Source organism: Suncus etruscus, chromosome 6 (assembly GCF_024139225.1).
Source record: "Suncus etruscus isolate mSunEtr1 chromosome 6, mSunEtr1.pri.cur, whole genome shotgun sequence".
NCBI lineage: Eukaryota > Metazoa > Chordata > Mammalia > Eulipotyphla > Soricidae > Suncus > Suncus etruscus.
Genome location: NC_064853.1, coordinates 26,306,560 through 26,316,361, shown reverse-complemented (window position 1 = coordinate 26,316,361; position 9,802 = coordinate 26,306,560). Strand labels below are relative to the sequence as shown.

Genomic DNA, 9,802 nt, shown 5'->3' with positions numbered 1-9,802 from the left:
AAATAATGTTAAAAAAAAACTCATACATGGGCCGGAGAGATAGCATAGAGGTAAGGTGTTTGCCTTTCATGCAGAAGGTCGGTGGTTCGAATCCCAGCATCCCATATGGTCCCCTGAGCCTGCCAGGAGCGATTTCTGAGCGTTGAGCCAGGAGTAACCCCTGAGAGTTGCCGGGTGTGACCCTCCACCCCCCCCAAAAAAACCAAAAAACTCATACATAATAAAAAGACATTGTTGCCTGGAAAAATAAAAACATTTTCTTTGATCTCCCTTGCAGAGTAAGTTATTCATCAAGTCTATGACCATTCAGTAAAATAAACCACACGGATGTTCCTAGAAATTAATACTGATGGGACTAGAGAGAAAGTATAATGGTTTGGGCACTTGTCTTGCATGTGATTGACCCAGGTTCAAACCTTAACATTCCTTATCATTCCCCTAGCACAGTACAAGGTAGTAGAGCACCAGGAGTCGTCCCTGAGTTCAGAATCCTCAGGAGTAAGCCCTGAGCTCTGCCAGGTGTGGCCCCAAAACAAAAATAAAAAATAAAACATAAAAGAAAGACTGCTACAAACTGAGGAGACAGTAAGAAGTCACAAATTGGGCCGGGAAGGTGGTGCTAGAGGTAAGGTGTCTGCCTTGCAAGCGCTAGCATAGGACAGACCGCGGTTCGATCCCCGGCGTCCCATATGGTCCCCCCAAGCCAGGGGCGATTTCTGAGCGCATAGCCAGGAGTAAACCCTGAGTGTCACACGGGTATGGCCCAACCCCCCTAAAAAAAAGAAGTCACAAATTACTTTGTATTCACAGATACACATGCATTGAAAACAAATTCTATAAATAACCACAACACTCAATTGCACCTTTTTGCATATTCTTGCCTCTTTAGAGGCTAAGACTTCGTTGTTGTTGTTGTTGTTTTTATTTATTTGAATTTTGAAGCAAGATGAAAATAAGGACAAATAGCCACTCACACACATCAAGCCTGCAGCTTGAACCTGGTCTAATTGCACAGTTACTATGATGGATGAGCATCGTGCCACAATCACTGGGAGCTGCGGCCTTCCACTTAGCAGAAAGGAGGTCACAGAGCAGGGCGGTGTCTGACATCTAACCAGTAGGTTTGTTTGCTGCCTCGGAGAAGACTTTGCACTTTACCTCTCAATTCCATCTGTTATAAAGATGCTTTCTCCCTTGAATTGGCTCCTGAATTGTAAAGAATTTGACAGTTGTTAGGTAAAATTATCTTTACCTCTATCAATGGTAGAAAAAAAAAGATGATTGGGTATATATACGAAAATATCCAACAGTCATGAAAAGCTTGGTCTTAAATCCTAGTATTGGGGCTGGAATGGCAGTACAGTGGCTAAGATGCTTGTCTTGCATCAAACAATCTGGGTTCAATTCCCAGAATACTAGATGGTCTTCCAAACCCTATCAGGAGTGATCCTTGAGAACTGAGCCAGGAATAAGCCCTGAATGCCACCAGGTGTGACTCCTCCCCAACACACAATACACACATTTATTTTCTAGCACTTATTCCTACTATTCAAAAATGTAGAAATTGTCCTTGACCTCTATGGAATGCGACACTTAAAAAGCTGTGTTCTTAAATTTGGGGGGGGGGGGCGAGGGAGTCACATGCAGTAGTGCTCATGGCTAACTCCTGAATCTGCACTTAGAGATCCCTCTTGATGAGCTCAGGAAGCCATATGGGATGCTGAGGATCGAATCTGAGTCAGCAGTGTGCGAGGCAAACAATCTACCCACTGTACTATCATTCCAGCTCCATTCTGGCTCACGCTCATGAGACCTGATTGCTCAGAAATTGATTCTCCTTTCTAGAAAATGTTAGCCCTCCATCACCTCACATTTGCTGGAATTGAGCAATTTGTTAGAAGACTAGAGTCAAGTTTTTTCTCCAGTGGAGTTGGATTCTGATAGTTTGGGAATAGAATCCTACTGTTACTCTAATGCTTGTCAGTCGTGTGATCTTGACCAAGTCTCAACCTCTGGATAAATTTCTCTAAAAGAGGTGAGTCTGGAATGTCTAAAGCATGGGCTGAGAAGCCTACTATTGGGCAGAGGTGGTCTCAGTACACTCTTACCATTTACTCTTTCTGTAATCTAAGACCAGCTAGCAAAATGTTTGGCACCTCAGTTTCCTCGTCTTTAAATGGTACTGATGATAGTGCTGCCTATACAAAGACATTAGGAAGATAAGTGAGTTAATACTTGAAAACACTTGAAATAATACACAGCATAGAGTAAGCATCATTTTAGGATTCACTACAATAACACTGGGATGACTGCTCATCTTGGGTTTATTTTGCAGTTAACTACAACTGAAATGATGCAGTGAAAAATAAAAAAGTCAGAGTTCTTAGTTCTGAAAGGAACCTTAAAATTATCTAAATTCTCCTACCTCCATTTTCTGCAAATAGGAAATCAAGACTCAGAGATAGGGAGCAATTCATTTAGAACAAAGCATAATTTAAACAGTCGAGGCCTCCAGATTCTAAGTCTGAAGCTCCAGTTTTCATCTCCAAAGAAAGCAACATCTCCACAGGGCAGAGCTGGAGTTTTTCCATAAAGTCCTTGGATAAATTGCTAGTTAATTCACCTTCGTAGGACCATGTGCATTTAAAAGGGAGAAAAAACTTGGGGGGGGGGGTGATCTTCCCCACTACTCCACTAAGGTTTAAAGTGGTTTACCTATAGCAAGGGTGGGGGGAGGAAGCAAGGAATTAAGGCCAGGATGGGAAAAATTTCCATCATTTTAGTAGCTGCAAACCAAAAATTAGCCTGTGTCCCAACAAGCTACTGCCTGGTTCTGGAGTCATTGAGTTTTTGTTTTATTTTCAGGTGTTTATTAAGGGGCTTTGACCAGCAGTGGTATCTTCTCTGCCCTTTGGAAGAAATTAGATTTCATTCTCAGAAGAATGAGGTTGTGTATGGGACCTCTGAGTCCAGTTTCTTTCTTTTTTTTTTTTTCCAGGGTCCTGCCTCCTGATATTTCTTATTTTTAGAATCATATTTCCCAGGTTGCACTTTTCAAAAGTGAGTGAAAGCTGGGTTGGAGGCAAGGACAGGATGTAAGATGGCACTATGAAGAGAGGCTGATGGAATCAGAGCTGTCTGACTTAGAGAAAGAGCAGAGCCCAGGTTTCTATTCTCAAGTCAACTAGGGGTGTTCAAGGCAGGAGGAATCAAGAACACAGGTATCTCAGAGCTAGCCCAAATGTGGAGAGAAGAAAACATATTTCCAGGAGGCAGTTTTCCACTCAAAGCAAAAAACAAACAAAAAAAAACAAAAAAAAAAAACAAAAACAAAAACAAAAAAACAACTTTCTGATTAGGAGCACAGCCCAATTCTGGTATGGACAATGGTATGCTTCTGAAGAAAGAGCTCTGGTTGTGAGGTGTGAATCAGAATTGATTAGACGCTGTAAAATTTGGTAAAATTTAGGATTCCACCAACTCTCAGCATTTCCAAATTCTAGGAGCCAATTTCAGATCTCCTGTAGTTAGGAACCAGCTGGAAACTATTCACATCAAAAATGCTTGTCCTCTCTACCTTGTCTCTTTGAGCTCACTACCTTGCTTGTTCTGATAGCAGGAACCTTTGACATTTTGCAGGGGATAATCTTTTTCTGTTAAGTGTGTTTCTGACTCAGCCTTTGCTCCTTCAGCATCATTAGAGTCTGAGCTCTCCAGAGATTAGCTCAGACCTGTCACCACAGCAACTGCCCAGGTCCTGTGAGCATCCGTGGTAACAGGCTCAGCCCTCTGAGAACCAAAGCTTGACTTGTGGTGAGCAGAAAACCCACAAGGAGTTTGGTATGAAACAAGCATGTTGGACTTGAGAGTTTAATAGGATTAGCTATGAGAATAGGTCTCACTTTACATAGTTGACAAGTTCCTGTCTGTGTGTGTATGTGTGGGATACTTGTTTAATGAATGAAGTCTTATTTCATTTTTATTTTATTATTGTGTGTGTGTGTTTTGGTATCAGGTCTTACTCCTGGCTCTGCATTTAGGAATTACTCCTGGAGGTGCTCAGGGAATCTTATGGAATGCTGAGGATCAAACCTAGGTCAGCTGTGTGCAACAAAAAATTCCCTACCCACTGTACTATCTGTCCAACCCCAGAAATTTTATTCTAAAGGCAGGAGAGATTCTCATTCCAAGTCCCTGTAGTGAACCCCCTTTGAAAAATGAAGTCTTCACTAAGTTTGTTTCCACTGCTGTGGCCTGCACTTTTGGTCCAGCGCTGAGTGTCTAAGTGGGGCCCATCTGCAGAGGGTCTGAGGACATTTAGCTACCCTCAGCTGCAGGCAAAGAACAGCAACAGCTCAGCTTGCTCAGGACTGGGGCAGACAGAATGTAACAGGGGAACATGGACTGGGTTGATGGGACAATGAAGATGAGGAGTGATCAGGAGGATGGGCCTTGTCTAGCATGAGCAGTTCTGCTGCAGCAGTGGGGGGGTGTCTGAGAGGCGAGTGTTCTTGGAGGCGCCCAGCACGGAAGGGTCTGTGTCCAGGGAATCAGACATCTTGTCACAAATGGCATCCACCAGGCGCTCAAAGGCCTGCCTGACGCTGATGTTCTCCTTGGCGCTGGCTTCAAAGAAGTCAAACCCTGTGGTGGGAGTGGGAGGTAGAGAAAGAGAGAGAGATGAGACTGTACCCTTCCCTTTCATGACCACTGGCTGGAGTATTCTGAAGCCTTCTGCCCAGCATTCCATTCCATTCCAGGGACAAACTACCATAGACTCCTGGTTCTGCCTCTGGTCATCTGTGGAGCCCCAGGTAAGTCACTTGTTCTCTTCATAAATCAGTTCTCTAGTATATAAATGGAGAGGACTCTTGTTAACTTTCCAACTTATTTCCAGAACAAAATAAGATGGTACATGGGGAAATACAGCCTCCAGCTTGACACAGAGGGAAGTTATTCAGAGTTTGTGGAAGGAGCAAAGACGGATGCACACACACACCAGTTATCAAAGCTCCTGACACATCCATGAGCTCACTGGTTCCTCCTGTCACTGTAAGGAGAGAGAGAGAGAGCCACCCCTTCTATAGACTAAAGCTCAAATGCTGGCCTTTCTGACCAGTGATCTCTAGCTCTTTGCCCTGTCCCCAGTCACACCCCCAGCCTTCCCAGTCCTAGCTCTGGCAGGAAACCAAGATATGTGCTGAATATGTATGGCTTCCTTTGCCCTTTCCACCCAAAGACATGTTGGTTTATGGCCTCAATTAGGTTTCTCCTTCCTGATCCCCCAGGAAATTGTCCTCAGCTCTCTTCCCACACAAACCCAATTAAAAACCTTTGGAAAATGGTTGTCTGAAATCTGAAACATTTTTGTCTGCTCTGTACTCTGAGAACCTCACAACTCTGTGACAAAGAACAGAATTTGGTTGTCCCAGGAGACACAAGAAATGTCCACCTTGCTTGAAGTGGCTGCTTCCTGAAGGGATGTCTTGACCATTCTGTTGGGAGTCTGAGGAAGTCTAAGCTGTCTCCTTTAGCAAGTCTGGCCCAGATGCCTCCTTTTTCTTCTATCTGTTTGCCTTCCTCATTCCTTTTCTTCCCAGTCTATTCTTATTTATCTTGCAAATCCTTTCTCTTACTCTCTCCATTTTTTTCATGTGCCTCTTTCTACTAATTGTCCTCATATTTTCTTGGGATCACTAATACTTACTGAGCATCTTCATATCCAAACACAATGCTAGGAACTTCATAGAAATTTTTTTTTTTTATTTTTGGGTCATACCCGGCAGTGCTCAGGGGTTACTCCTGGCTCTGCACTCAGATATCACCCCTAGCAGGCACGGGGGACAACATGGGATGCTGGGATTCAAACCACCGTCCTTCTGCATGCAAGGCAAACACCCTACCTCCATGCTATCCCTTCGGCCCCAACAGAGATTATCTTAATAAATCCTTACCATAGCTTATATATATATATATATACACATATATATACTCATTTAAGAGATGTCACAGGGCCCATAAAGTCATGTGGTTGTGTTAGTGGACATCAGGTTTATATTTTTGTTTGGTTTGTTTTGGGGCTACACCCGGTGGTGTACTAAGAGTTTACTCCTGTCTCTGAACTCAGGAACCACTCCTAGTGGTGCTCAGGGCACCATAAGGGATGCCGGGGATTGAACCCATCTGGGTCAGCTCCATAAAAAGCAAATGCCCTACCAACTGTATCATCACTCCAGACCCAGGACAGTAAGTTTAAATTTAGGTTTAGCCAACTCCAAAGTCCATGCACAGCTCTGATTCTCACTTGTTTATCTATGTTTCTTTCACTTCTTTTCTTTTCTCTTCCCTCATCAAAATTCCCATCCCTCCACTTTACACATCTTATTAGTGCCTTTGCTTTGACCTTCCAACTACCTCTCACAGACTCCTGTCAACTCAGAATAGCTATATTCCCATGAGAGTTGTTGGGAGGATTGAATGGGATGAGGGATAGAAAAGTTGCTTGTTATAAGACAGTTTCTTTTGGCTTTTCTTTCATCTTCCTTCTCTCATGTCCATTTTATTCCTCTTCTCTCCCAAATAAGTGGTGGTCTCTTGCCTCCGTCTCCTTCTCCCTTACTCTCTAGGATTCACAAAGAGGATCAATGCCCCAAAGACATACAGGAGTTCCACTTTCCTGGCCTTCCCAGGCTGAAGACATGCAGGCTCCCTCTGGCTGCCAGACTCTTTTATAGCTCATTTCCTGTCCTGAGAAAGAAGAGTTAAAGACATGTCTGCTTCCTATTGCAGGCCTGTGATGATGAAGACCACCATCAGTTCATTATGCTCAGAGACCTGCCAATTGGCTTTCCCTTAATGTCAAAGAGGGTCCTGGACTTTTTACATTATTGATATTGCCTACACTGGAGGGAGGAATGTGTGATTTGCCTGAAAGGAAACACTGGTAACAAAGCAAACCAAAATATAGACACCATGTCTGCATTCAACCAGATCCATAGCCTGAGTCTATTCTCAAAAGAGATGTATACCAAGCCATGAAAAATCACTAGCCATGCAGCTGAAGATGGCAATTGCAGGAAAGTAAGCCAAGTCCTCACCCTGCTCAAGCCATGCTTGCTGCACTCAACATAGATACCACTTTGCCACTGGCCCAGCTTTACATTCAACCATAGAGCTCTGCAGAGAAGTCAAAGCCACTGAAACCCAGGTATGCCAGTATTTGGGATAACATCACCAGGACTTTTTTGGAGTGAGTGCAGGCACTCTCCCTGTCTTCTCATACTTTCAGAAGCCCTGGCAGCCAAAACCAGACCCCACAAAAGCTACAATATTAGCAGTAGTGCAACAACTTCAGGGGTTACACCTGGCTATGTACTCAAAAGTCGCTGCTGGCAGGCTCAGGGGACCATATAGGATGCTGGGATTTCGAACCACTATCCATCCTGGGTTGGCTGCCTGCAAGGCAAATGCCCTACCACTGTGCTATATCTCCGGCCCCAACAACTCCATTTTTATTTAATACAGTTATACCCATAGGAACACAACAATTTAGGTGCTAATGTATATTGAAAGCCACCTAATATTTAGAAAGAAATAAAATAACAGAATGGTCAACTAGCAACAAGAGCTTACTAAACCTACTGATAATAATTTCTCTAACCTGGAAACAAATGTATTATGATCAATTATGTGAATATAGAATCAACTATGTGACACATGCTCTTTAGAAAGTAAATTAAATAATATATTATTTCATGCTTTCCAAAGGGGTAGGCTTGGGAGTGGGTAATAATTTGGGAACAATAGTGGAGGGAATTTTACATTGGTGGTTGGATTGTCTTGAATCAAATAAATTTTAAGCAATTTTGTAATATATGGTCTTTAAATAAAGTGATTTAAAAAAAAGTAAGTGATGGCTCTTGCCATCAGTGTGACTGAAGATGAACACAAATCCCCTGTGAAGAGCTGGTGCTCAGGGATGCAGTCACAAAACAATGGGGTGCAGAGAGGAGAGGGCCAGAAGTCAGAGCACAAGGCTTGAAGAGAGTGCTGTGAGCGCCCACTTACTGTGTGAGCCTGGGCAGCTGCATGATAATCTCAGTCTGTCTGTCCTTTTGAACAGAGTGAATCTATCACCTTGTGGGTTCTTGATGAGTGCTCAGGGCTTAGAAACATGTGGTGTGACTGATCTGTGAAAAATCCTTAGGTTCCCAAACCAGCCAAGTCCCAGTTTCTTGCTCCTTCACTGCTACCAGAGTCTTTTGAGAGGTCATCTTTTTAGGTGTTCTGGGCCATCCTAACAGAGATGAGGTTGAGAAACCATGCAGTGCCTGGGCCTGTCCACATGAAGCATATGTTCTGAGTCACATCCTTAGTTCCTAACAAGGGCTCTTTTGAATCCTGACTTTGTGCCAGGTCTTGTGTTGAGCATCAGGAACAAAAGGAGAGCAAATGTCTATTTCATTACCATGCTGTTTTACTTACTACCACTTTGCAGTACAGTTTGAATTGGGGAAAGTGATGCCTTCTATTTTTCTTTTTCCCAAAGTTTATTTTAGTTACTCGAGGGGGAGGGGTATAGTGGTGTTTTTGTTCCATTTAATTTCAGGAGTGCTTGATCTATTTCTTTGAAAAATGACATGGGTATCTATAGAGACTGCATTGAATTTGTACAATATTGTGTCATATTTTGGGGGTTTTTGGGGGATCACATCTGGCAGCGCTCAGGGGTTACTCCTGGCTCTACGCTCAAAAATCATCCCTGGCAGGCTCAGGGGACCATATGGGATGCCGGGATTCTAATCACTGTCCTTCTACATACAAGGCAAATGCCTTACCGCTGTGCTATCTCTCCGGCCCCATATTATGTCATCTTAATGATATTAATCCTTCCATTCCATGACAGGGCATGTGTTTCCATTTTCTTGTGCCCTCTTTTATTTCTTGATGTAATGTTCTTGTAATTTTCTTTGTATAGGTTTTCCACCTTTTTATTTAAGCTGATTCAAAGGTACTTGATCTTCTGCGGCACAATTTGAAAGGGATTTTTAAAAAATATCTCTTGTCCTTTATAATTTATATATAGGAAAGACTTTCATTAACAGTATTGCAAACCATAGTGCCAAAAGTAAAAAGGGGTGTATAACAAACACATCTCTTTTTTTTTTTTTCAAACACATCTTTTTGGATCTATCTCCAAGATGGAAGAAAAAGAGAAACAAAGTTCTGGCCCTGCAACACACATATACCATATTTTCCAGCGTATAAGATGACTTTTGAAACAAAAAAAAGTCAACCGAGAATCGGGGGTCGTCTTATACACCGAGTATATCCCGAAAAATGTTTCAATATGCCGCTAAACGAAAATTGTCTGAATATTGCCACAAAACGAATTTTCCAACTCTATCCTGCACCAATCACTGCCAGGCTGCTCGGACCTCCTCTCTAACTCAGTCAATCCAAGCAGGCTTTTTATGCATGCAAATTATACAGTGTTCTGTACCCAAATCTACACTGTAAAAAGCCTACTCAGATTGGCCAGAGTCAGAGAGGATGTCTATTACAGTATAACCTTTGGACCTTTGCTTATTGTGATTGGCTCACTGTGGAAGATACAGTTGGAGCACAGGAACATTTTTTCTTACACAGCAAATATAGGCCTAAACCTATGTTTTAACTGTAAAATTAGGGGGTCGTCTTATATGCCCGGTCTCTTATATGCCAGAAAATACGGTAATTTCAATACTGACTTTCCAGTAGAAAATAGATGTAAATTAGATGTAAAATTATCATAGAAGTTCAA

The 9,802-nt window shown here is 42.6% G+C and overlaps 1 protein-coding gene across 1 annotated transcript in view; it reads right to left on the bottom strand.

Moving 5' to 3' along the window:
- Window positions 1-3,006: 3,006 nt before the first annotated feature.
- RAB3B (RAB3B, member RAS oncogene family) overlaps window positions 3,007-9,802 on the bottom strand; it is a 79,397-nt gene continuing 72,601 nt past the window's right edge. Inside the window, exon 5 of the mRNA XM_049775140.1 lies at window positions 3,007-4,644. Within this exon, the coding sequence (XP_049631097.1) occupies window positions 4,457-4,644 (188 nt within the window). The 3' untranslated portion in view covers window positions 3,007-4,456. The remainder of the gene's footprint in view (window positions 4,645-9,802) is intronic.